This window comes from Thunnus thynnus, chromosome 7, assembly GCF_963924715.1.
Source record: "Thunnus thynnus chromosome 7, fThuThy2.1, whole genome shotgun sequence".
Classification (NCBI taxonomy): Eukaryota; Metazoa; Chordata; class Actinopteri; order Scombriformes; family Scombridae; genus Thunnus; species Thunnus thynnus.
The window spans coordinates 32765053-32792334 of record NC_089523.1 but is presented as its reverse complement, the minus strand read 5'-3'; the positions used below and the strand labels follow the sequence as shown (position 1 = coordinate 32792334).

The 27282-nt window shown below is 38.7% G+C and overlaps 2 protein-coding genes and 1 long non-coding RNA gene across 6 annotated transcripts in view; 1 reads left to right on the top strand and 2 right to left on the bottom strand.

The window, feature by feature from the left end:
- Positions 1-1073: 1073 nt before the first annotated feature.
- Positions 1074-9927, bottom strand: LOC137186545 (solute carrier family 35 member F2-like). Its single transcript, XM_067595556.1, has 8 exons — positions 9718-9927; positions 8219-8394; positions 7241-7368; positions 6752-6911; positions 5545-5701; positions 5407-5459; positions 4670-4824; positions 1074-2595 (listed from the first exon to the last, which is right to left on the bottom strand). Exons 1-8 carry the CDS (start codon positions 9825-9827, stop codon positions 2272-2274), a joined length of 1263 nt encoding a protein of 420 aa, XP_067451657.1. The 5' UTR covers positions 9828-9927; the 3' UTR covers positions 1074-2271.
- A 140-nt stretch (positions 9928-10067) lies between these two features.
- LOC137186546 (uncharacterized) lies at positions 10068-15399 on the top strand. Of its 3 annotated transcripts, none has more exons than XR_010929039.1 (4): positions 10068-12020; positions 12170-13581; positions 13715-13804; positions 14810-15399. It is a non-coding gene; the product is annotated as an uncharacterized lncRNA (long non-coding RNA). The 3 variants fall into 3 exon arrangements; XR_010929040.1 differs by having other exon boundaries at positions 10068-13581; positions 14810-14935; positions 15054-15399; XR_010929038.1 differs by having other exon boundaries at positions 10068-13581.
- LOC137186543 (cullin-5-like) overlaps positions 15274-27282 on the bottom strand; it is a 27937-nt gene continuing 15928 nt past the window's right edge. Inside the window, exons 15-20 of one of the 2 annotated variants that reach the window (XR_010929036.1) lie at positions 26058-26233; positions 25370-25531; positions 24991-25109; positions 24534-24657; positions 17696-22737; positions 15274-17590 (exon numbers count right to left, since the gene is read on the bottom strand). Coding sequence is in view for 1 of the 2 variants with exons in the window: in XM_067595552.1 (XP_067451653.1) it covers positions 22543-22737; positions 24534-24657; positions 24991-25109; positions 25370-25531; positions 26058-26233 (776 nt within the window). In the remaining variant the exon portion in view is untranslated. Of the gene's footprint in view, positions 22738-24533; positions 24658-24990; positions 25110-25369; positions 25532-26057; positions 26234-27282 lie in introns of both variants that reach the window. The other variant, XM_067595552.1, reaches the window with a different exon arrangement.

Here is a 27282-nt window from a genome sequence, read left to right as displayed (position 1 = left end):
CTGAAGCTTACGTTATCAGAGAAACAAGCTGAGCAAACGTTAGCAGCAGCTGGGCTAGCAGCCCCTACCGGACGTCCTGTGCCAGCTGAACAGCTTCAGAGAAACACAGATTTTTAATGTAAAACTGCTTTATTCAGTGTTTTTACTGGTTTTAATCACTGGGTCCGTTTGTTTGGAGAGGAGGAGACTGGTAATTCAGCTGCCGGTAAAAACATCCTGAATGATTAACACTGGAGTAATCTCTGTACTACTGCCTCCAGCAGCACACAGAGGGAACCACACTGTGGCCGTATGAGCAGGGCACTTTTCAAATAGAGCAGGTCTAGACCGTACTCTTAGATTTACAGAGACCCAACATTTCCCCCATGAGCACCTTTAACGGGAAGAAACCTCGAGCAGAACTGGAATTTGTGTAGCACCTTTCATACAAAAAAATGCAGCTCAGTGCTTTACAACAAAAGAAATTACATGCACCAAGTGCTTCACATAAAAAAAGACATAAAAACATATAAATGTACATGACATGGAAGATAAAACCCACTTGATAATATTACTAAACAAGATAAGATGAAATGAAGTGAAAATACAATACATAGAATGTGTACTGCAGAGAATTAATAAGTGAAAACATGTGTACACAGTCTGTAAATCGGCGCCTCCCTTTTCCCAGCGGACACAAATGCACCACTGGTCTTGAAAAATGAGGACTTGAGACTCGACTTAAGCTACTTGAGACTTGAAAGCCTAAAAACTGGACTTGACTCGAGACTTGAAAGCAAAAAGCCAATGAGACTTGACTTTGTGACCCCTGAATATTGAAAATGCTACACTGTGAATGTACTGTTTCTTTTGGAGCGCTGTCAAACTCTCTCTTAAACTCTTAATAATTAATAACACAGCAGAGATACATCTCCATAAGCTAATGTACACATTTAAATGAGTAGCTCAGTAGTTTTCCCTCCTCTCCAGTAGTTTATATCACTTGATAGACGGAAAGACATAAAAACAGCTCTGCCTGTCAGTGCATTCTGGATAAAATGATCATGAATAATAGATGAACAGCTGGGCTGTTAGGATAATGCTCAAGATACTTAGATTGCTCAAAGTTGTTCAAAAAATTAACTGAACAGGTAATGTTTTTTAATTTGTACATTATTGAATTACAGAATATTAATGGAAAAGTACTTTTTTTCCCCTCCCATTGCATCCCACTTGGCCATGAATGAATAAAAAGCATGCTCAGATAAGCAAACTAAAGAAGATACATTCCTCTACAAATCTTAAACAATCATGTCAGAGAATATTTTACATCTTTGCTGACCATTCTCTAATGCTGCAGTACGTTTCTGGATAATTGGAGGTATTTTACTTCCAGTCCAAGCAGCCACTGCTTTCCACTTATTTATGGAACAGTGTTAGTTAATTATCAGTCTCTTGAGTTGTGAAATTCATCACAGAGAGCATCAAGTGTGCATGTTACATCATCAGTGTGTTGTAATGCCGTTTAAATTCAGACTAATTTAACTAGTTCCAAGAGTCTGCTGATTGATTTTTATATTGTGCTGAAATAATGGAGACCAATGGAAAAATCATTCATATCTCTAAAACACAGCAAATAGAACTGTGATCTAATATGTTTTGTTAAATGGGCTAAAAGATATAAAACCATTGTGCATTTCTGCACAAAAAATAACTTAATGGAAGTCATTTGAATTATGATATATTGGCATTTTCAATTAAAAATACCATAACCATCACATAAATACATCATATATCGGTGTGGTGATTATGGTATTTTTGATTTTCACTGAACGGTTGTCCCAAACAACTGCTCTTGATTGCGGATAAAACAAGACGACAACTATGTGATTCATACAACATGTTTATTTATGATGATATAATTATTATTCTTTAGTCCTTCATGCAAAGTATTTGATGTGCTTTGTTTGGTTAAATGCATTGAAAAACAATATACAGCCGGTGGATGAAAGGACTGTTTGCTGCCTTCTTAGGGGGTAAAATTATGACACACTATAGAAGAAAAGCACAAGAGTTTGAAAATATGTGTGATTCATTTATGGACTTCCATCGAAACAACAGCTACTGATACAACAACATCATGACAACAACAGCTATTGATGTTGTTCCAGGAAGAGCCGTGTCCCACTAAAAATACAAGTTGTTTGTTCTCTGTATTTCTATATAAAAGCAAAACTCAATAAATAAATGTGTTTAAAAAATATTCAACCTAATGGCCTTTTGTGTTAGGGCTCACATTTTAGTGCTGTGTCCAACGGCAACAACATCTTCATCATCTCTTCTTCCTTCGAGGCTCTGTGATGGCCCTGAAGCTCTCCTCTTCTCCTCCTCCTCCTCCTCCTCCTCAGCTGTGATCCTCACTGCCACTTCCTGTTTGGTGATGTCACTCTGATTGGCCACAGGATTGTCATAGAAACCTCCCTCACAGATGGAAGAGGAAGAGGAGGAGGAGGAGGTGATGGCGGGATCTGTGCCCTCAGTGGGTGTTGGCACGGCGTTGAAGGTGATGAAGCCAATGAGGATGACTACCAGTGAGACCAGGTAGAGTCCAGAGAACTGAAGCAGAACAGAACATTTAATTAATTATATGAACAACGTTGGCATTAATACACGAGGAAGGTCCTGATATAAGAAAACAAAGAACGAGGTATTATGAGCTTGATGTAGTTAAAGTATTGCAGTAAAAGTAGTGGTTTGGTCCCTCTGACTGATATATTATTATATATGACATCATTAGATTATTAATAGTGAAGCATCAGTGTTAGAGCAGCATGTTACTGTTGTAGCTGCTGGAGGTGGAGCTAGTTTACACTACTTTATATACAGTTAGCTAGTTTAGTCCAGTGGTTCCCAACCTAGGGGTCGGGGCCCCTCCAAAGGGTCAGCAGATAAATCTGAGGGGTGGTGAGATGATTAATGGGAGAGGAAAGAAGAAAAAACAAAGTTCTGATACACAAATCTGTTTTCAGTTTTTGGACTTTTTCTCTCATCTTCATCTGAAAGGTAACTAAAGCTGTCAAATAAATGTAGTGGAGTAGAAAGTACAATATTTCCCTCTGAAATGTAGACAGTAGCATCACATGGAAATACTCAAGTAAAGTACAACTACCTCTAAACTGTACGAAAGTACAGTACTTGAGTAAATGTACTTAGTTACTTTCTACAACTTGTGAAGTTTCATGTTCCATGAGAAAATTGAACATTTTGTTTTGAAAGCTGTGTTAATAGTGTTATTAATGCATATTCAGACTGTGTGGCTATACAATGTCTGCCTGTCACTATCTTATATATATTGTTATTATTTATTTACTTATTTATTGTTTGCTTTTAAGTCTCAAGCCAAAACAAGTCTTGACGGAGGGAAGTCTCATAGTTGAAGTCAAATACTCATGTTTGTGACTTCAGTCAAACTCAGATTCAACCCTCAAGTCTCTATCTTTACTAAAACTGTGTGTAAAATGATCTTCCTCATTAGACTCACTAACTTAATTTGTGGTGTATGTTGTACTGTAATCATCAGAATGAATGAAAAACATTGTTGTTCTGAAGCTGGTTGATCACAGTCAGTACAAAAAGTGACATATTCAGATTGAGCGTATGATGAAATATCCTGTTTGCAGTGAAAGTCGTTCAAAGGCCCCAAGACTCATAAATTTATAGACGTTGTGTGAAAACACATGACATTGAGATTAGACTTTAACCAACATTATTGTTCATTAACACTTGGGTGTCACTATAACATTCAACAGGGTCACTGTGACCCAGACACACACGTGTGTGTGTGTGTGTGTGTGTGTGTGTGTATGTATGTGTGTGTATGTGTGTGTATGTATGTGTGTGTGTGTGTGTATGTGTATGTGTATGTATGTGTGTGTGTGTGTGTGTGGTCCAGTTATTCCTCATGTTGTGGGGACTCGCCTCCCTTACGGAGACAAAAAGCAAGTCCCCTTAACGTAAAATCATTAATTTTAGGGTGAAACCTTGGATTAAAGTTATGGTTAGTTTAGGGTTATGTTAAGGTTAGGGAAAGGGTGTGTGTGTGTGTGTGTGTGTGTGTGTGTGTGTGTGTGTGTGTGTGTGTGTGTATGTGTGTGTATGTATGTATGTGTGTGTGTGTGTGTGTGTGTGTGTGTGTGGGATGTGTGTGTGTGTGCATGCTGGAGAACAAGAACCTGGATTTGCAACACACATCTGGTGATTTTCTTTATTTTCCTTTTTGTCAACGAATTCCATGAAAAGACCAAAACCAACAGAGCATCAGTCCGTCTGTCAACACTCTCAGCGTTACTCGGCAACCACATTGGTTCCTACTGACAATGTAAATTCTTAAAAACAGGTCATAATTATTTATATTTTAAAAAGCTGTCCACTGTAGTTTTCAGCAAACAGGATGAAATGGTGCATTTCTTTGGGGGACTATTTTCAGCGGCGGATGAATCTACATTTTCAATACTTGTTAGTAGATCAGTTCAATGTTGGCTTTGGGTTTTTTTTCATGGGATTTGTTGACAATAAGAAAAAATATATTACCAAACTAATCATTTAGAGCTAAGGCTGGGAGGGTTTGAGAATATATTTCATTAATGAGGCTTTTTGCGTTAGAATAGTGAAAACGTGCAAGTCCACTCACATTGTACTCGAAGAGGAAGATCCCGCAGAAGAGGCTGAAGAGGTCGGCGGTGAGTAGGGAGAGGTTGACGGAGGTGGCGCTGCTCAGCTTCATCACTATGGGCATAAAGCTGTACAGAGTGTACATACACAACGCATAGCCAGAGAACAGGAGCCCTAAGAGGAGAGAACGACATCTTGAACGTACACTTTTTTTTCAACTCTAAAACTAGCGACAACAACAGGGCAGATAATTTCCGGAAACCTTCAAAATAAAAGCATTTCAGTGTAACCGGAAACCAGGCATCCACAGTGTATTCTCCATATAAACACTGAATAATTACCATGTCCAGGTTTATCCTGATGTGTACATTTTACTGTAAATGCTATAACTGTAAATAAAGTAAATACTGTAAATACTGCATTCTGTATTATTGGATCATGTTTAGTTGGATCAGACTCTTAGTGTCCACAAATGTTTATAGTGTATGAAAATGCAGAGGTCAATATGGAGTCATAGAGTAACTTGCCACTTTATGATGAACTTTGGGTTTTACAGTCAAGAGAAATTGCTGATCTACTTTGCAGAGAAAAGCTGAGACGACAAAGAAGACGCAAACTCAGCAAATACTATATTATAGTTATGGATATATCTTTAATTTCTATTCTATCTATCTCAGTTTTTTGTGTAAAATCAATTGAAGCAACCAGGAGAGGTGAAATCCCTGCATGGCCATGTTCTGTCTTCACTTCACTCACCGACTTGCCAGCTCCACTGGATGGCTGCAACTTCATTACGTTCCAGGATCACCCTGAAAAGATATCATCAGATTAAACAGAATGAATCATGAGACGGATCACACACACACACACACATGCAGAGACACACACACTTACATCTGTATGGTGCTGATGATGGTGCCGAACAGGCCGACCATGCCCAAGAACTCCTCTCTGCTCCGGTTCTTCACCGTGTATTCCTGACACACGTTAGACACAGCGTACAGCGAAGCGCTGAGCAGCACCAAAGCGTCGCCTAACAAGATGTTTGTGGCTGAGAACCAGAAGCAAGGAGGAGAGAAAAAGACTAAAGTTTAACAAGTTTAAGACGATTAATCACATGTAAGCTCAGAGAGGTTTGATATCTCCGGTGGAGACTAACAGACCGGACATTAACAACAAGTAGCCTTCAAATCAGACAAAATGGAAACTAAAGGAAAACCAAACCCCTGCAACAGACACAAGTTTGAGCCCTGATTGCAGCATTATTGACTAAACCAGTGATTCCCTTAAACTGAAACCCATGACCAAAATATTCATACATTCTGTCATTGTGTCACTTATAGATGGAATTACAGTGACCCCCTGGGAGCCCCGGGACCCCACTTTGAGAACCACTGGACTAAACAAATGTGTGAGAAAGCCAATTAAATGTAGACACTGGTCAGGTTGGTTACCACATGCAGTTCCTTGAATGGCCACTGGAGGCTCCAAAGGCGAGTCAATCCCCATAGACTCCCATGTTAAAATGCCCAACTTTACAGCAGAAATAAACATGTTTACAGCCTGGTACAAAAAACGGTTTTGGTCTCTAAAGCTAATTTCCTCTTTCATGACAACTGTACGGGGGGTGAATTTTTTTATAACTCACTCGTTTAAATTTTATTAAGCCGTAAAGCTTTGCAACTAGTGAAGGAATATATTCACTCAAACCACTGATTATTTTATTGAGAAAGCTCCTTATTTTTGTAGCTTTTCATTGGAGTGAACTGTATGACGTGTGCAAGCTTTATTAATGGTTTTAATGATAATAATTTATGTTGGTTCAATGGTGGTTTATAACTATACTGAGTAAGTTTACTATGTTGAATATTGACTTACTGGTAATTCTTTATTGTTACTGTTTCACAGAATCACACCCACATGTTTACATTCTGCACCTGGTTACATATAAATGTATCAGTGATACAACAAGAGTGGAATTTGGTTGGTCAACAAAGGGTTAAATTGTACCCCTCCCATAATCTTCACCCAGTCCAACCAGTAACCTGACTGATGGATTATAAAATACGATCCTAGGAGACACTGATGAACTCTTACTTACTGGAGCCCTGGTCTCGTCCAGCCAGCACGTCGGCACCAACCATGGCCCCCACTCCAAGGAGACAGGCACAGACGGCCGCATAGTGGACCGGCCTGTAGCGAATCTTCAAAATCCACCAGGACAGGATCATCAGGACCGGGACCACGAAACAGTCCAGCAGCTGGAGACAGAAACACACTTATGTATGAACACAAATATCAATACATATAAAAGACAAGCAGAAACTGACATCATCTCAAATATTAACACCTACACTAAAAACATTCCTTTTTTTTTTTTTTTTAAAGTGATACAGAATGTACTTTAAAACCATAAATATAGATCATACACATACTTCAAATAATAAGAAACAGAACGTCCATAATCACAGCAAGTTTATTGTTTAGTTTTGATCAATGAGAGTTACTCAAATCTAATCGACAGTAATGATCATTGAGGCAATATGATCGCCTGTCTTATGAAACACACACAAAGACAAGCTACACCCACCTGTACACTGGTGAGGGTGGTGTACTGGTAGGCTTTAACCACAGCGTAGTTGGCCTCCACGTCCACCAGCCCCAGAAGAAGATACTTCCACCATCGGCTCTTCAGGATCTGTAAAATATTTCCATCCCCTGTGTTTTAAAGGGGAACATCCCTGAACTTCAGTACTGACGTGTTCTGTTAATTACTTGGGAAATTTGCACATTAATTTCTCATTGACAAACTATTAAATTAAAACTTTTGACTTGTTAATATCATGAAATAGAATAAGTAACTATTCAATAAAAAATATATTAGTTAATATCAAAGGAAGAAGACATGATGACTTTAACAAATGGCAGTTTAGACCTTTGTCTGTGTCATAAATGTTCACCTCTAAATATTAAATATTCAGTTAAATTGTCATCACAGATATTTTTGGGCTGTGTTCTGTATAGATACTGTAGTTTGTATACTTTTGTGTTTGCATCTCTGGTGAAGGAAGTTTGATCCTTTATGTAAGTGAAAATGTATTATCTGCAATAAGTACTTAAAATGACCATGTGAGTGTCATACTGTTATATTAATAGAATATTATTTGTGCATCACTTTGGACAAAAGTGGCTGCCAAATAAGTAAATACATGAATAATTATATATTAATGGGTGAGAGAAGCATTTTACTGTTGTACAGTAGTTGGTCCAGGTGGGGTTTATTTTAACTGTTACTGTTGGGTAGTTTTATCTATAACAATGCATCATAAACTGATCATATGTGTGATGATTATTGCTACTCAAAGCTACTGAGTGATTGCTAGACTGGGTAGAAACTAGTTTGGACGCGTGCGCTCAATACAGACGACTTCTGTGGTTCGAAAGACTGTTTATTCTTTAGGGTTAGGGTAAGGGTTAGGGTTTAGGATTTAAGGTTAAGGTTATGGATTAGGGTTAGGGTTATGGATTAGGGTTAGGGTTATGGGTTAGGGTTAGGGGTTAGGGTTACCTGTTCTGCAGAGCAGCAGGGTGGTGTAGGTGGCACACAGCAGGGTGTAGTTCAAGAAGCTCTGCAGCATGGGTGTGTTGACGTGGAAGTTTGTGGCCAGATACTGGGAGGAGACGGCTGTCCCACAGATGAGTACAGCCAGACCCTGACCCATGCACAGCGTCCTGGCCAGCTGCCTGAGAGAGAGGAGAGGAGAGCGTCACATCTTCACAGCTACCAAGTGGTTGTTTTCAGTCTTGTGCACTTTAAACATTCTTGAGAGCATATTACAGTCATGGTGGCTGCAATTTTAAAGCCCTGTTACATCTATAAAATTCATGTAAAGACCAAGGCAAGGCAAGTTTATTAGTATAGCACATTTCAACAACAAGGCCATTCAAAGTGCTTTACATGGAGCATAAAAGGCATCAAGACAGAATATAAAAGCAACACCAAGCAGCAACCTCCAGGGCTGAAAAATGAAGCCAATGCGGAAGTGCCAAAAACTGCAGTTCCTCAAATGGCCATTTGAGGCTCTAAAAGAGAGTCAATCCCCATGGACTGTAAAAAATATGGACCTAGTCACCATGATGTCACCCATTGGTTTGTGAACTGCTGTTTTGAAGCCTGTAGTGTAGCGATTTGACCATCGCCATCTTGGATTTGGCCGTCGCCATGTTTGATTTTTGGAGCCATAATTGGACGAGAGGGCCATAGCGCTAGATGCTAACTCTGTTAGCACGGTGCATTTACAATCTATGGTTAACAGTGATCATGCCGCTGCTAATGCCAATTTTCACTAGCAAAAAACAGGCCTAAGCGTTAAACAAAATGTACACACTGGAAAAACTGATCATCTGACTCACTGATGGGTCTTTTATTAAAACCAAACAGTGAATAAGACTTTTTTTAGGCAATCACAATGTTACAATTAACTTTAATGAATTGAAAACACACAGTGAAATAGCAGCAGCTATGCTTGTATGCCATGGTTACGTGATGTAATCAACTTTGTCACCATGGTAGCGACTTGTCAATCACAACGAAGCCACATCCTAAAGCATACGCTGCTTTATCGTCTTTTTTACTCTAAATGGGACCATAATTTACAAAATGAACATCATGCTGTATTGACAAAGACTTGAAACTAGCGATTAAGACCATAAACTCATTAGGAAACAGTTTACTGAGGTAATAAGTCAAGAAGAAGAATCTGTTTTTATTTCATTTGTGCTGTTTAATTTATCGTTTATGATTTGTCAGATTACAGAACCTCAACTCTGACATCTCATCTTTATACAATTACAGCAGGAGGATCACATTCAGCAGTTAACTTTGCTAAAAACTAGATTGCATTTAGTTGGTGTGCATTTGTTTTAAAATAAACTAATAGTACTTCTATTTGAAAAGAACATTTTCCACCATTGTTTAGAACAGACTGCTGTCTAATTGCTGGGAGATCTCAGTTCCAAAGATATATAATGTTGTGAGCTACCTTCTCATCTCCTCTCTCCACTCACCAGGTGAAAACTTCCTTGGGCTTGAACGTCCTGATGCTCGCCATGAGTCCACTGCTTTGTTTCTCGTAGCTCGTGTCCCCGGCTGCATCCTCGGAGTGTTTTGAAGCCATGTTGCCACACCAGCGATGGAGGAATCTTCTCTGAGTTCAAACTGTCGCAAGCTTTTAACTCCTTGACCTTCATGGTGCCAGAGCTGAATGATTAACTGATTCTGAGGGCAAAGATTACTCTTTTACTTATCTGTGTGCATGAGCATAATGTGTTGAAGACAGCCAACGGCACTTTCAGATAAGAGCTGATGATGAAGAAGTCATCACTGTGCTTCCCTTTGTTTTCACTGATGAGATAAAAACTGTTGTTGGAGGAAAAGTGCTTCAGCAATGTTTTTACTTATGCAAATTTCTGGTAAAGAAAAAACATCTCCACCGATTGATTACGAAGTACAAATATTAGGTCGTAGGCAACATATTTTTTGGAAAAAGGAAGCGCCAATATTTTTTCAAGGGGCACAAATTCACTAATGATGCGCCCAATAAAAAATAAAAAAATACATACTGTTGATTTATATATAAAAAAAAATCTCTTGTCTCTATTTGGTAGCAATACATCATTCTTCATTCATATATAATCATATTCTTGAACTGTGAACGTTTACTGAAGTTTCAGAAAACATATGATTCTTTTGATTATATTGTTGATTATACATGTAAATCACTTTTTAAAAACTATTTTCCAAAGTTTCAGAAGCTTTTTTTTTGTGATTGGCTTATTTCTAAACACAGATTCACTGACAGTAGTTGTCTGTCTACATTTGAACTTCTATACTACTATAATTCACATTATAGCAGCACCAGAGATCGAAGGAAAGAAATCAATAGAGAACTACTTAAACAAATCTAGATAAATAGAGAGGTACTTAAATAAATCTAGATAGAGAACAACTTAAACAAATCTAGACAAATAGAGAGGTACTTAAACAAATCTAGATAAATAGACAACTACTTAAACAAACCTAGATAAATAGAGATCTACTTAAAAAAATCTAGATAAATAGACAACTACTTAAACAAATCTAGATAAATAGAGAACTACTTAAACAAATCTAGATAGAGAACAACTTAAACAAATCTAGACAAATAGTGAACTATTTAAACAAATCTAGATAAATAGAGGTACTTAAACAAATTTAGATAAATAGAGAGCTACTTGAACAAATATAGATGAATAGAGAACTACTTAAACAAATCTAGATAGAGAACTACTTAACCAAATCTAGATAAATAGAGAGCTACTTATTATTTGTTATGATGTGGACAGCTTTAACATATCTAGAACATGCGGCATCCTCCGAGGCTGGAAAATGAAGCCAATGCGGAAGTGCCAAAAACCTGCATTCTATCTAATGGCCATCAGGGGGCGACTCTGCTGGCTGCAAAAAGAAGTCCAATTGTATGGAAGTCTATGAGAAAATGACCCTAATTCTCTCTTGATTTATTACCTCAGTAAACTGTTTCCTAATGAGTTTTATGATCTGAATCACTAGTTTCAAGTCTTCTTCAATACACCATGATGTTCATTTTGAAAATTATGGTCCCATTTAGAGTAAAAAGACGATAAAGCAGCGTATGCTTTAGGACGTGGCTACATTGTGATTGACAAGTCGCTACCATGGCAACAACATTGACATAACGTAACCATTTTGTATAGGCGTAGCTGCTGCTATTTCACAGTGTGTTTTCAGTTCACTAAAGTTAATTGTAACATTATGGTCACCTAAAAAAGTCTTGTTCAGCGTTTGGTTTTAATAGAAGACCCACCAATGAGTCAAGTTTTTCTAGTGAGTACATTTTGTTTTAACGGTTTTAGGCCTGTTTTTCGCTAGCGAAAATTAGCATTAGCATTAGCATGATCACTGTTAACCATAGATTGTAAATGCACCGTGCTAACAGAGCTAGCAGCTAGTGCTATGGTCAGCTACACCCTCTCGTCCAAATATGGTCACTTCTGGCTCCAAAAATCAAAAGCCAAAAGTATTTTTGTCCCTGACTTCCACATGTTGGATTGTTGGACAAATGTGTAGTCCCTCAAGTAAATAAACACCAAGATGGAATACTTGCACAGTCAACACATGGTTATTATTAGGTGCAAACCACTGAGAACCACTCGTGCTTCTGGCAGAAGGATGTTTGTGAATAGTGCAGTATACTGATCATCTTCCTCTTTTTCTGAAAGTACACAAAAGTAACGATATCAATACAACAGATATGCGTCATTTTTCTGTGTGGCAGTGATATTTCACAACGGTAAGTAAACTTTTTTTTAAAATCAGTTTTTGTCACAATAATGGTGACAATGACAGTCAGTCAGAAAGCTCAGCATAAGCCAGAAATCAGCTGTGTTTGGAGGTTTTGTGACTAATTAATAATTTGTTTATTTTTCTGTCCGGCTGAAGAGCAACGTTATGGCAGAACAAAGGAGAGAACAACAAGAAGATGCCCAACAATCAGGTTCAGGTCGAGATGAAAACAGGTTAAAATGCAACATGGAAATGACAGTTTAACACATTGGTTTGTAATGCTAATTTCAAATAATGCTGTGAGTGAATTAACATTATGGTTGGCATACAGTCAGTAGAATCAGATAGATTAGATTAGCCTCAAAAAGATTAAGACTGGGCTGCACCAATAAAGATTAATTTAATATAAGATTAGTTCTAATCAGAGTTTAGCAAAACTGTGCTTAAAATGAGTAAATCCAGATTTAAAAGTAAGCACACCTCCATTGCACAATTAAAAACTAATCACTGTTTATTGAATCCGTATGGAGATGCTTGCTCACCCAAATTACATTTTAAATTGGAGTTTAAAGTTTTGATGCAACAGATTTAAATTTAATCTGGGTTTAGAGTAAAAACTCAACTGTGGTTTCAATTGAATCCTTCTTAATTTTAAGCTAGTTATAAAGTTTGGTGCAACATAATTTAAAGTTAAACCATGACTCAATCAGGTTTAAAATGTAATCCTTGTTGGTGCAACCCAGCCTAAAGGCTACAAACATCCCATAATGCAACACTCTGTGTAGAAGTCAGTTTTACACTGAAGCTTCATCCATTCAAAAAGAATATCTGATGTTGTGAACACGTCATTGTCTAGCTGTTAGCGGAGTGTGTATGAAAATTAACCTTTAGACCGACATGTGTAACTGGTCAGAAATGTTCTCGGTGGTTAACCGTTGACGTCACTAGTTTAATGTGAAGATGTTTGACAGTAACAGTAACATCTGCTTTTCATAGATTTTTCATATTGATTATGGCGACATTTTACTCACAGAATGTAAAGACAAAAGGTTTCAGCTTGCTTTACTGGGTCTTTTGTGATGCCACCACCAAGAGTCAGAAATGTTTAAATCCTCCACAAACCCTCTACAAAACTCTAATCTACACAATTTATTGGATAGATCCAACGACAGTAAAAGTTCAAACTTTATCCAAACTCTCCATCAGATCTTGTTGGGGTACTTTCTGATTCATATGGGACATTTCTGCTATTCATGCATTTAACAAACATATCAGATGTCAATGAAATCACAGTAAAAGTGGTGAGTAAAAGTTGAAATATTGGAGGATTTCAGAGGATTTTGAGAACTGCAAAACAGAAGAAAGACCAGATCCGAGACATGATGAGGAAGCAGAATCAGTTGGAGCAGAAGTGCATAGAGGTAAACGTCCATTTGTCATGTCACGTGGTTTAACTTCCATCTGTGACTCAGTTAGCGAAGCCTAACGTTGTGTATGCCTGGGGGAGGAATGCATGCCGAGGAGTGACATCATGAAGTGCTTCAGCAAAAGGCTCAGAAGATCTCAAAGTATGTTCATGCCTCTCTTTAACTGCTCTGAGTGTGTTGTAGATCTGTGCAGCATTGTTGTTGTTGTTGTTGTTTTCTGGTCAGTCCATTAGACGCCGTCTCGTTTGTAACAAATTAAATGTGTGATTGGCAGAAGCTTGAGGACTTGATGGAGCAACTGAAGGTCATATGCGTCTCTGAGGACGACGGTTACAGGAGGACATACTGGGACAGAAGCCTGCAGGTTTGCACTCATCTGCTCTTCCTGGATATTTTTCAACCCAAATCACATCATTATTCTTCCCTCCTTCAATCAATTCCTGATAGCCCCCCCCCCCATGCAACTAGTTCACTATGCTGTTTACTGTAAGTAAATATGAAGATCACTGTTGTCACATAGCTGCAATTACAGTATATTTTCATTCTAGTAATTTTCATTAGAACAAAGCCTCTGAAATAGTTGAGACCCAGTTTTAAAAATCACTCTGTTGTCATTATAATCAATTTATTTCCTGTTTTACACGAGTTTGTTTCTGGTAAATAAAACTTGTGAGCAGTTTAACTACTTTTGATTACATTATGCAGATTGTTTACACTGATACGAGTTCAGCACTATTAATTTACATTGTCATGTCATCAGTCCAGTCATGAAAATCCCTGACAACCTAAAACAGTACAGACGTGAAACATTTAGCCTGAAAACACGAAAGAGAAACACAAACGAAGGCGCCGACATCCAAATGAGGCTGATCTCTCACCTCATTGATGGTTGGTTAGAGGGAATTCCTCTTTTGAGGTGAGGGACTCCTCTAGTGGTCACAGTGGTTTTCACATATAAAGTATCTTGTTTGTAAGAATCAAACGTTGTTCCCTGATAGAGATGACTGTATAATTCAGATTAGGTCTTCGGTATAAACTCAGGAGATACTCTATGTTGTAACCTTTTCGCCACTTTGTTCCTCGCTTCATTGATTTTTGCTTTGTGTGTCTGTATTTTTTTTAAAATAATAAGTATTTAAAAAAAGAGCAGTAACGATGCAAACAAAAGATTGAGACAAGATCACAGCGACTGTCACCGTCCAGTCTCCATTAATTAGCCTGCGTCCCTCAGAGAAAAACATATAATCTCATAAATAAAATAAGAAACGCTCTTCTTTCCTCTCTATAGTCAGAAATTTTAATTGTGAGATCTTTATGTAAATCCTTACATTTTAGTTTTTCTCATTTCTTTTATTTCTTCGTTTTCCAGGATCTCCTGAGTGACTCTTCTGCTGCATCTCTCTGAAACATTTTGTATTTTAAAATGTCTTTATTATTATCTTCATGTTGACTGCAGAGAACATCACCCTCAGCAGCAGCATATTTACCACTGTCGGTAAACATAAATGTAGCTGTGGTTGATAATTTATTGATTTATTTAGCAGTAACAACGTCAGTAATGCAGATAATTAATTGTATCGTTACTCTTGTTTTCCATCAAATGGTAAATGCAGAGGACAGACAACCAGAGAAGAAGAAGAATCGAGACACCCCTGCAGCCAGGTGATCGTAAACTTTGATAGTTATGATCATGTATATCCAGACATAATAATAATAAGTTTTTCATGTTCAATGTAAACTCCCCATCCCAAATATGATGAACCAGGATCCTAACGTGCATGTAAACATACTCACTAACTTGTCTGGAAGTGAAGGAAAGAAAGAAAACAGAAATCTCTTTCTCAACAGTTGTCTTTATTTTGCCAGGAAATAAGTTATTCAACTTAAAAAATATATATTTTTAAACAAGCAAAACAACGCAGCGCATCAGTGTAGATCAACCGCTCTCCTCCTTTACTCGATGTAGTGGCAACATCCAGCTGGTTTAATCTGTGACTGATTGTGTTTAGTTCAAGTTTTATCTCCCCCCGTGTGAGCCGGACTGATGGATGAGTTCAATGTTTCAGGTGAGAAAACCACAGCGACCACTGGTCTGCTCCACCGGCTGAAAGACACTTTTAGCTCATTTTAAATCAAGGATCAAACAACTGGGAAAAAGCTACCAAAAGGATTCAATTTCGCCAGCAAATACTGATTATTGATTGTTTAACACGGCTTAAAGAATGTATAAGAAAAGATATTGACGCTTTTGTGTTGTTGCTAAAAACTCTGTGAATCTGTGGATTACAGCGTCATTCAATAAGATGATTACACTATAAAAAAGAAAAATATTGATGTATTATATTAATCAATACTTGGAAAAAAAACCCTCATAACTCAGTCACATACACTCTATGTCCACTTTATTAGGTACACCTGTACAGTCTAATGCAACCCAATACAACTGTTGTGCCATAAAGTTTTAGCATTGATGTCATATTTAGTCTAATATTCTGTTTCATGTCCAGTATGGAAATGAGAGAAACACTTATCATTATAAATGTAGTTCAGTACAACAACACCTTCATCTCATTGAATCATTGAATTTTCTAACAATGTCAACAAAAACTGAACATGAGTTTTGTACAGATATACGCTGAGGCGGGGATATTAGACTGCACAGGTGTAGTCAGTAAAGTTATTGAACTCAAAGTTAACTTAAAAGTGCAGTTTTTCCATCTGAGAAACTGTTGTTGTAAATTAGCTCAGGAAAGTGGAGCGATACGGGCTCGAGTAAGGCAGAATGAGATTCAGAGGTCGTGAAATGATGTTCAAAACTAACTTCAAAGCTTGAGTTTGTCCGTCACCCTGCGTGAACCTGTGAAGAGCCTCTGCAGTCTGTAGGAAACAAGTCTACATGCCATGCTAACGTTAGCCTGACATTAGCATGCTAACGGTAACATGCTGATGATTAGCAGGTATAATGCAGTATTTCCTCTGTATTCATTTAGCTTTAATGTTATCTAAAACTAAAGTGTTGTTCAGATGCTTTAGAAGCTGTGATTATATAGCCATTAAAACACTTTTTTTTTTTTTTTTAACACTGGAGCCTCAACTTCAAACATAACTTAGATCCAATCAGCAACAGATATGGGACAAAACCAGATTTACTGCCCAAAGCAGCACATCCGTATTTAAGCTATAATATGCAATTATTCTGCATTAAAATGTCTAAAAACAACTAGACCTATGTTATATATTTTGTTGAGTTGTGTACTTACATTATCCCAAATGTTTCCAACTATTTTCAAACCCAGAGAAATCTGTAATTTTATTCAAAGTAACGGACCGTTTCATTTGGTCGCCTGTCAACGGCGTCATATCTCCTCTACCAAAGAGTAAACACGCACAAGATGCATACGGCGGCGCTGTGTTTGTCCGCTACAATGGCGTCTACCAAAGAGTAACTTACACACATACAAGATAATACGTCGGCATTGTGGTTGTTCGACGGAAACTGTTATAAACTGACTTTCATTCAGTTTTAAGCCACATTTTTATGATAAACTTTTTAGATCTTGGTCATTTTTAACTATATATTTTAACTAGATGAAGGATTTTAGTCATCGAACGTCTGGATCTTAAGTTATCAGAGAAACAAGCTGAACAAACGTTAGCAGCCGCTCAGCTAGCAGCCCCTACAGGAGTCCTGTGCCAGCCGAACAACATTGGAGGAACATTGATTTTTAATGTGAAACTGCTTTATTCAGTGTTTTTACTGGTTTTAATCACTGGGTTTGTTTGTTTTGGAGAGGAGGAGACCTCTGCGGGTAATTCAACTCCCGGTAAAAACATCCTGAACGATGAACAGTAATCCTAACCTGAAGAAGCTGCTTGTTTAACAATGAAGACAACGACTCCCATGATCCCTTGCTACTTCACACCATCATCACACTCCGTGTTTTGTTGTTGTTTTGATTGAGACCCCTAGCGGCTTAAATATTGTGTGTTTAAGAATACAGAGGAAACACTGTAATGTTCACCATCTTAGTTGAAACATTTGCTAATTAGCACTAAACGCAAAGCTGGTGGGTATGTCATTAGTTTTGCAGTTATTTAGTCATAAACCAAAGTATTGGACACATTACCTGATGGTGGCGCTAGATGGAAACTTGAGGGGATCAGAGTTATTATGACATCATCTGGGAACCATGAATGTCTGTACAAAGTTCACTACAATCCAATTAGATGTTGAGATATTTCAGTCTGGACCAACATGTGGGCTGATAGACCAACGTTTCCACTAGCATTTCTGAATAAAACATAGAAACAATAATAAAATTTGCGTAAAAGTTGTATCAATGGTGAGGTTACACAAAAACTGAGAGAAGTTTGTGAACATCTGAGTACAACTTGTGAGCAGAGATCTGTGTGTCAGGTTTTCTGCTTCTGATCTTGACGTCTTTGCCTAAACTCACTGCTCACATCATTTGTTTTTTCACGTTTGTCTGTAACTACAGATCATTTCGACAGATTGACAAACTTGAATTTCTCACGCTTAGACGTTTTTCACAAGTTCACAAGGGGTGATACACAACCACAGATTTAGAAATCATTTCTGAATATCGTTTCCGACACAGCATCAAACCTCTAAACTGTCTTTAAAATGAAGTTTCAACAGGGTGTGAAATGCTGTTTGTTTCGTTGCTGCATTGCATTCTGGTCAGTGACACATTACAGCGTGTTTGATTATTGAACCCGTCGCTCAAATATACCAAACGACAAAAATGGGTCCAGAAATACAAAAAAAGATCACCAGCAGCATGTTCAGTCACTGTTTTAGTCAGAAAGTCCACACTGGCTCAATAAACATACATGTACTTAGATAGTACACATGTACTTAGATAGTACACATGAAAATTATTTTTAGCATTTGTTTTACTTTGTTGGTGAAAACAATCAGTGGAGCTCATGATGTTAAAATCGAGATGAAACGAAAAATGCCGTCTCATCTTGTGCACCTATTTAACAATATATGCCAAAAAAAAATCCATTTCTTTGCACTCTTAAATCAAAATGCAATCATGTTTTCTTCCTGTAAAACAAAATATGGCGTGTGCTTACGTAGGCTTTAACCAATAATATCGTGACATCCAACCGTAAATCAATCTTCAACTTTTAGCGGCACAGAGATGATTCCTGCCAACGTCACGTCCCATCTAAATACGTCACGATATGGAGGTTACATACTCTGGAAACGTTGTTTCATCTGGACTTTAAAGCTTTTAAATAAGTTGTTGCTCACACAAAGAAAGAATATTGACATTAAAATAAAAAAAAAAAACCCTTAATTTACTGGGACTCATTTCACTGTACTCCAAAAGTTTAAAACACAGCAGGGAATCGTGGTCTGGTCTATGCATAGAGGATAAAACTGCATAATGTGACTGACGTGGGAAGTTTGTTTCATCTCAGGTAAAACAAAGCAGACATTTCCAGAGAAAAGCTCCACAGCATTCAGGAAAAGGCTTCGACGATAACAAGACAAATCCTTTGGCTTTATTTTTTTTTTGCAAGGAAGTGTGTAAAATGTAACTTGGATCATTACCAACATCCCGGTCTTGAAGTCTGTTTCAGCATTTTGAAAAACTCTGGCTTATGAATGTGATTAAACCTGAAACAGAGGAGAGAGTCGCAGTGCATCTCAATACTGTGTCGGCTCGATGAACGGACACGAAACATCTTTCCAAAAACAAAACAAAAAAAACACGGAAAGGAAAACAGAAACATTTCAAATGGACAAAAAAAAAGAAATATTCTAATATATAAATAACCAATAAATATGAAAAATTCATCCCACACATTCACTGTTGCTGTTCGTCTTCCTGACTGCTCATTAGATCTGATGCTCAGTTCAACAGTTTATCCAACATCAGAGCAGAACAACATACTGTCCTCTTACAAAAATGTCACCAAGTGAAAACCAGAGTTCCTGGTTGACAAAACTCATGATTTTAATTTTTTTTTTTTAATGCAGTGCTTTTGACATTCACTCCTCTGATTTCAGTGCAACTAATTGACTCAGCAGCTTAATTTTTTTTTCTTTGTGAATCTTCCCACTGAAGTCTGTTAGGAAGATCCCGTAATGACTGACAGCGCTGAACATGTGGGGGAGGGAGGGTTGGGGAGCTGCTGTAGGAATTATTAATTCAATACCTAAATTATATTGAATGTCTAAGCAGCAGCAAGAACGCAGTGACGTAACTCAACAGAGCGGAGGACACATTCAAACACCACTTGTCATCTCCCCGTAACTGCCTCCTGAAATAAATACATCAACACATTTTAACGCTGGAAGTTTGTCTGAATTTAGAGTTAGAAGGTAAAAGAAAGCTTCATTTCCTACTAGCTGATCTTTACTTTTGTCCTTTTTTGTCTGGAGTCTTATATGATTTTGTGCTGCCTGCTGCCACAAACTAAACATACCACAAAAAGTAAGGAAATTTGTGTTTGGTAGATTATTTCTTTGTTGTAACAATGCTTCTTGGCAATAAATCTTATACTGTTGGAAAGCGTGTTTATTTCCCTTTTAAATGGTGCCACATTTGTAAGGAACATGCATTTGTGGAATGAGCAGCAGAGCTGAGTATGTGGGTTGCACCCATGAAAAATTTGCCAAATCTCTGCTAATGGCTTATTCTGCCATTGGATCCATCCTCTCCACTCCCAAATTCTGGAGGTAGTCTCTGATAAACCCCACAAACCGACAAATGCTGGTTGAAGAATGGGATGCCATCCCACAGCAGTGTGTGACCAGGCTGGTGACCAGCATGAGGAGGAGGTGCCAGGCTGTTGTGGCTGTGTATGGTTCTTCCACAAGCTACTGAGGCTCCTGTTTGTTAAATGAATAAATTGTTAAATTGCCAATATGTCTTGTTTCTTCAAACTTCAATCATCCAATCCACCAAACACCAAACAAGAGTCAATGGTAGAATAAGCTGTTTGGCATTAGCAGAGAAGATTTGGCAAATTTTTCATGGGCGCAACCCACATACTCAGCTCTGCTGCTCATCCCACAAATGCATGTTCCTTACAAATGTGGCACCATTTAAAAGGGAAATAAACACGCTTTCCAATGGTTTAAGATTTATTGCCAAGAAGCACAAAGAAATAATCTACCAAACACAAATTTCCTTACTTTTTGTGCTGTGTTTATAAAGAAACCTGTGAAGGATTTGTTATGACTAAGATGAGAAATCATTATAACGAAGAATATTTTTCATGTTGGTCAGATATTAAATATCTCATTTCTGTATAAAAAAAGTTCAGATTCTTTGCAGTCTATATTGACTTTATACTCTCTGTCCACTTGTGCGTAGGGAGTCCCAGTAATCCTCCTCCTCCTCATACTGGCACCATATTGACTTTATAGGGTGAACAAAATATTAGGAACACTTTTCAATGTAACGCACTCCAGTACACCACCAGCACCCACTTTGACCTCATCAATAAAGTAGAATTATCACCTTTCTGACAACGTCAACAAAAAACTGAAAGTGTAGAAGCTTTGTAGGAGAATAATTTACGACGGAGCTGTTGTATCGGATTGCACAGGTGTTCCTAATAAAGCGCTCAGTGAGGACATCGAGAATAAAAGTTGCGAAAAGTCGTGAATCGATCCTTACGGATACTTCAGGGGGAAGTTATTGATCGTAGCGTAGACGCTCACCCTCCACTGAGACAGATCATAAAAACCAAAGAAGGAACTCGAGTCGTCGCCACGTCGTTATTAATACAATTTAAACCCCTGCTGATATTTTACTAAACATGTCAGCAGTGTGATGAGTGAAGGCAGAACGGGAGAAGAAAGGGCAACACACACACACACACACACACATTATGATGGCTATGTGAACTCGGTAGGGTTCCCTCTATTTTTGTTTATAGTTTAAAATCATTTCTTTAACTGTCATTGTGCAAAGAATGACACTATTAGTGATTCAAAGGATTTTCAATCTGTGTAAATAGTTGTGTTTCTTCTGCAGGTTGCAGTTCTACACGTGTCCCTCTTTGATGCTTTCAGCCGATATTTAATCTCACAAGGTTCAGAGCGCAGGTCTTTACACGCCACAAATAAGTTTGATAATCTCCCGACACAGACAGACAAAGGGTCTCCAGACAACACTTCTTCCTGTTTGTTTTTTTACCTGTTGACAAACTTCACCTGCCACAGGTGATTAAAAAAACAGAAAAAACTAAATCTCAGCATTTAATTGGTGGCTGGTCTTAAACCTTTTTTTTAGACACAACCGCAAAGTGTGACAGATCCTCCACTGGACAAAAAAAAAAAAAAATCATAGAGCAGCATGCTGTTGAAAGTGCACACACATATGCACATCTAAAAAGACCAGTTACACACCATGCACTCACACTCACACACACACTCACACACACACACACACACACACACACAATTTGGCAAAAATACTCCTCGGTAGTTTCAACTATTTCTCCGTCTCTGTCCGCTGCTTCTCCTCAATGGCTGCTTTCACTTGCGGCTTTTTTTTTTTTTTTTTTTTTTTTTTTTGCATTCCCAGTTCAAAATAAGACAAATGTTGAATAGGAAGGATGCAAAAATAGCCGCCGCTAAGATGGCAGCATGTGGCATCAAGTGAAAGCAAAGGATTGATATCAGCTTGTAACATGTCCTCCTTTCTCTCCTCGCTCCTCCTCCTCTTCTTCTGCAGTCTGTCGCTGATGAAAGTAAGGCAGGAAGTATTTCATTTGATTATGTCACTATATATTTTTTTTTCTTCTTCTGAGCTGCTGGCAGACGGCACACTGCTGCCGTCCCTTCTGCTCTGATCGACGCTAGCGGGCAGCAGAGACAAACAGTCTGATGACTCTCGAAAAAGACACTCCGATAGCACGCTGGCGCCTCACAAACACAAAAAAATATCCACACTTTTATTGTCTCGATCCTCGTCCTACTTAATCTCTCCTTTTTCTTCAAACACATCCTCTCGTTCTTCGTCCCCTCTCCTCCTCGCAGGTGTTTAAAGCGCCCGTCCGCAGGCCAGGTGTAGAGACACAGAGAAAAGAAAGCGCTCCCTTCCTCGCTGTCTAGGCCATGTAGATGAAGGTGTTGATGTCCGCCTCGTCCCTGTTTATGTACTTGTGTTCGATGAGCCACTCGATCTGCTCCTTGATCATCTTCTTCTGAGGCAGGAACATGTTCTTCAGGATCTCCACCAGCTCCGTCTGCAGCTGGGCGTTGCTGATCCTCTTCCTCATCTTCATGATTTGGATGATGGCCTCCTGGGCGGGAAAAACAAACAAATGTTACACCTTTATTGTTCAAGCACTACTAACTGTATTGTAGACCGGTAGTTCCCAACTCATGGGTCGTCAGTTCAGTTAATTTTGCTTTTGATGGGCCGACACCCTTTAACTGGTAACTAACTGGTTAATTTTTAAGAGAGGTTGTGATGTAGCTTTTGTTTGTTAGAGCTGCCCAGCAGTCGGTGGTCAGAGCTAGCTTGTCTGCCCTAGTTAGCTTGAATTTTAGCTCATCGTTCTCCCCGAAGTGTTTTTCGACGTGTTTAGTAACAGTAGCTCTCAACAGCATAATGAGGTACCTAACTAGCTCTTTCAATCTGTCGCCCTCCACCACGCTGACTGGCAGCATACTGGTCTCAATCATTTGGCACACCGATTAGCTTCTTTTTGTTTCCTGCAGATTTTCTGTATTCATACGTATGCATGTGAATGTAAGTTACTAAAGTTAAGGGTATGTTTGCTCAAAAAACAGAGTATAACTGTATGAAAATAAATATCTAATACAATCATTATTGAATATTTGAATTTTTGAGTGACAAAATGTTTTTCGTCACTAAAAACGTGACTACTGACATGGTCCAATGTATAATACGGAGTACCGTGTCATATTAATCAGAATTGTATTTCATAAAATGGCTTACTGTGAAACATACATCTATTATACATACATCTCTTTTTACAGAAATAATAATTTCTACTATTCACATTTGTTAAAGCCACTATGAAAATGGAAAAATTTGGCCTCAGACCAGCACATATCACACTTTCTCCCTCCGGCTAGCAGCGACGTGATCTTTGGCTACGACTGCGAGGCGTCCTCGGACACGGCAGCCGGCTGCTTGTTATTACAGCATAATGCTGCTACTAAACTAAAGAGCAGCATCACACCGTTCACATTTGACTTTGTTGCCTTTCTGGAGGAAATGGTCTCACACCGACCGTCATTGTTTTTACCTTAGACTGCTAGCTAGCAGCGCAGCCGTTAGCAGAGTGTGTATGCAAATTAGCCTACAGCATATAACCTGTAACAGTTGACATCCCTAGTCACAAGCATTCAGGATAACTTCATCAAAACAGGCAACAAAACTGACAGAATATATTCAGCTTAGTTTTACTGACACTGAACACAAAAAAAGAAAAATAAAACCCCCAAAAGTTTATGCAGTGAAGTACTGAGCTAGCTTGACAACAGCTTTTCTTCTCTGCATCATTTTCAGCATTGCAGCTGTTATATTGACCTGATCTTTGCAGTACGTTAGCATCATAAAAATAGTTTTGAATAAGACTTCTGATGCTTTTTAAATGTTTGATTTGAACCCTGATTGCACTCTCTTGCTGCAATGCTTCTTATTTTATTGCGCTTTAAGCCTCAGTTGTGCTTCTGGTATTTTAGTCTTCATGGTGTGAAGGGTTTTATTAGTGGTCAGCATGCTGGTTTGAATCCACTGACAGGTGGAATGGATGGATGGAAATATACTAAATGGGTGTTGAGTTTATTAAGAGAGTTTGTTTACATTTTACACATGACTCCGTTATTGATGCCGAGATCAACAAACTGCCTGAGCACAACTTAAAATAACAAGGCACTTGAGCCAACAGCATACAGAGGGGAGAACATGTTTTGATGACTATAGTGTCTCTGAAACTTAAGAAAAAAGAGCTAAATCACAACTGTTCGCTATTAAACTTTAGCAGCAAGTCACAAAGCTGACTTCAGCTAAGAAGTCGTCCTCAAACATCCCGTTAAAAACAAAGACGGCATTGTGTTTTCGTACCTGAGTTCTGAGTATTCTGAGCTGAACGATTCCTTCGTTTTCCTCTTCTCTCATTCGCTCTGTGGTCAGCTGCAGACGACCAATCAGATTGATCTTTCCTCGCTTCTGCACTTTGGAGTTTTTGCTGAGAAAATAACACACAGACACACACACAGACACACTGACGGTCAGTATCATTTCTGGTGAGGTGTCAATAAACAAAATACATAGTTGTGATGTGGAGCAGACCTGACATTGCTGGTATATTCTTATGAGAATACAAATATACATATTTAGTGCATGTTTATCATTTTATATTTAATGATGTTACTTTATAAATCAGTGCTTTGAGGTAATAATTGCATCTGATGCTTGCACTCTTTACTAAAATATGTCTCTTAGCTGCATACTTTTTAAAAATGATGGATAAATGGGGACTTCACAAGAATATAGACATATAAACATGTATATAACATACATGAGTGAGAACTCCTGGTTGACGTAGAACAGTGTGCTGTCTGTAAAGTCTTTGGGCGAGCTAACTGGAGGGTCGTAAGACAACACCTGTCTCTTCAGCTTGGGGAAGGCGACCAGCGACTGCACAGACAGGAGAGCAGAAGAAGAAGAAGAAGTCCGTTTTAAGATCACGATCAGTACAGTGTTAACAACCAAGTACACAGTTCACCTTGTTCACAAACTTCCTATTGGTGGGTTACCAAGAAAAACATTGCTAGATGGTTCACACAGTTTAGTTAAATCCCCGCTGTAGAAGGTAACCTGGTGGTCACATGTCCTGTATAATTGTTATGTAATTGGTGGATTGAAATAAAGCATTCAAAATGTTTCCTTGGTCTGACCCAGAGTGTGCGGCGTAGCTCTGCGTCAGGCAGCTCTGTGGCCAGTTTGAGGTTCTCAAAGCTGATTCTCTCTCTGGGTCTCTGGTTCCAGGCGAACAACACCGCCAGCTGGAACGTCGTCACCTCCAGGTCGTACTGACCCACTTCGTTTTTAAAGGTGATCTGAGCAGAGAGAGGGAGAGAAACAAAGGAGGAGGCAGAGAAGAGAGTGAGAAGAGCGGCGAGACGGCGTCACCGTGTTACTCTGTTAGTTTTGGTTTAGTAGCCTAAAATACTCTCAAACAGAACATTTCTTACTGCTTCACATTCAAAGCATTCAACCGCTGAACCTCAGGGTGGCTTTATGTAAGCAGTCATGGGAAATAGGTCTGATCAATAAAAATACACCCACGAAACAGGAAAATGCTCTTTTTCAGCAATTTTCAGCAACAGATAATTTAAATTTTTACAGCTGCAGTGAGCTGCACAACCTCCAAGAACATCTTCTTTTACTGTTGTGTGGAAAACTGCCTGCATGTATGTATGACACAATGAATCCTCTCAGTTTAGGGACAAGGTGCAGAAAATACAGAATAATACAAGAGGAAGATGAAGTTGAGGGAGAGACTACAGGAGCAAAATGAGAAATACTGCTTTTCAACTTTCCAGAGGAACCCTACATGATCTCCTTTAAAAACAGCTCACTCACAATGCCGTTGGACATGAGGTGATGCCAGTGGAGTTTGCGACCGCTGTGATTCCTCTTGTAGAAGTCTTCCACCTCGGGGATCAGGTCTTCCAGCTCCGTGGGCAGCGAGACGAAAACCTTCTCGCTGCTCCGTGACCAAGCTCCAGCGTTCAAGATCTTAATGTTCACGCTGTCAGCTGCAGGGGAGGAAAAGGGAGAAGAAGATTAATAGTCTTTCAGCAGGAGAAATGTTTGTTTTTTTTGGAGAGTAAAATGACCCAAACAACAGTAATACGTTCAGCATTGCATCATAAATGAATCACCTGAACATGACTTTCATCAGTGCATTTATTTTGATAAGGGAGGATAAGAAAAAGAGAGGGAAACACGTAGTGGTGTCTTAGAAAACTATAAAACTGCTGCACACTCATTGAATAAAAAGACTCACAGTGGTGCTTGGAGCTAAATGCTAACATCAGCATGCTAACAAGCTTACCATGACAACAGGTCAGCAGGTGTAATGTTTACTGTAACATGTTAAAGTGTCAGCATGCTGACACACAGTACAGAGTGTGAATTTCATTAGTTTTGCAAGTATTTAGTCATAAAAACCACAACTGTGAACCTCACGGTGGCGCTACAGGAAAAGTCAAAGGATCATTTACACACGCCAGTGGCTGAAAGCTGAGATGCAAAGTTCTGGCCAAATCATCAGGAGCGATTAGGGTTCTTGCTAAATGCTAGCTCTGCATGATTCAAAGTTCAGTTTTATGCAGCCCCTCAATATACACGGTTTCTCTTTACGCTCCGTTTTAGCTCCTGTCTCTTTAAGGCCCGCCTCCCAAAGAGCCCACTCTGTTCTGATTGGCCGGCATTACATATCATAACTTACCGTCAATGCAAACCAAACATTTCCTGCTTTCCTGCTTCAAATTAAAAGCTTTCTAATGACTAACTAACGGGAGACTTTTATTCTGAAGAATTTATGACTTAGCGTAGCTTCGTTAGCGGCGCTAAAAACTGGTCGAAACAACAACATATGGAGCTATTTGGAGCTATTTGTTCAGCGGATCAGTTAGAAATAATGCAGGGAGGAATAGTACAAGCAGAAACAGCCTCAGTGACGATGATGTTTTATGAGGAGCTGCAAACAACCAGCACACCTCCAACAGGTAAACTACTTATTTTACTTTGCTGTGTAATGGCGTCGCGGCTCGGCGTACGGAGCGGAGCAGCAAACTCACGT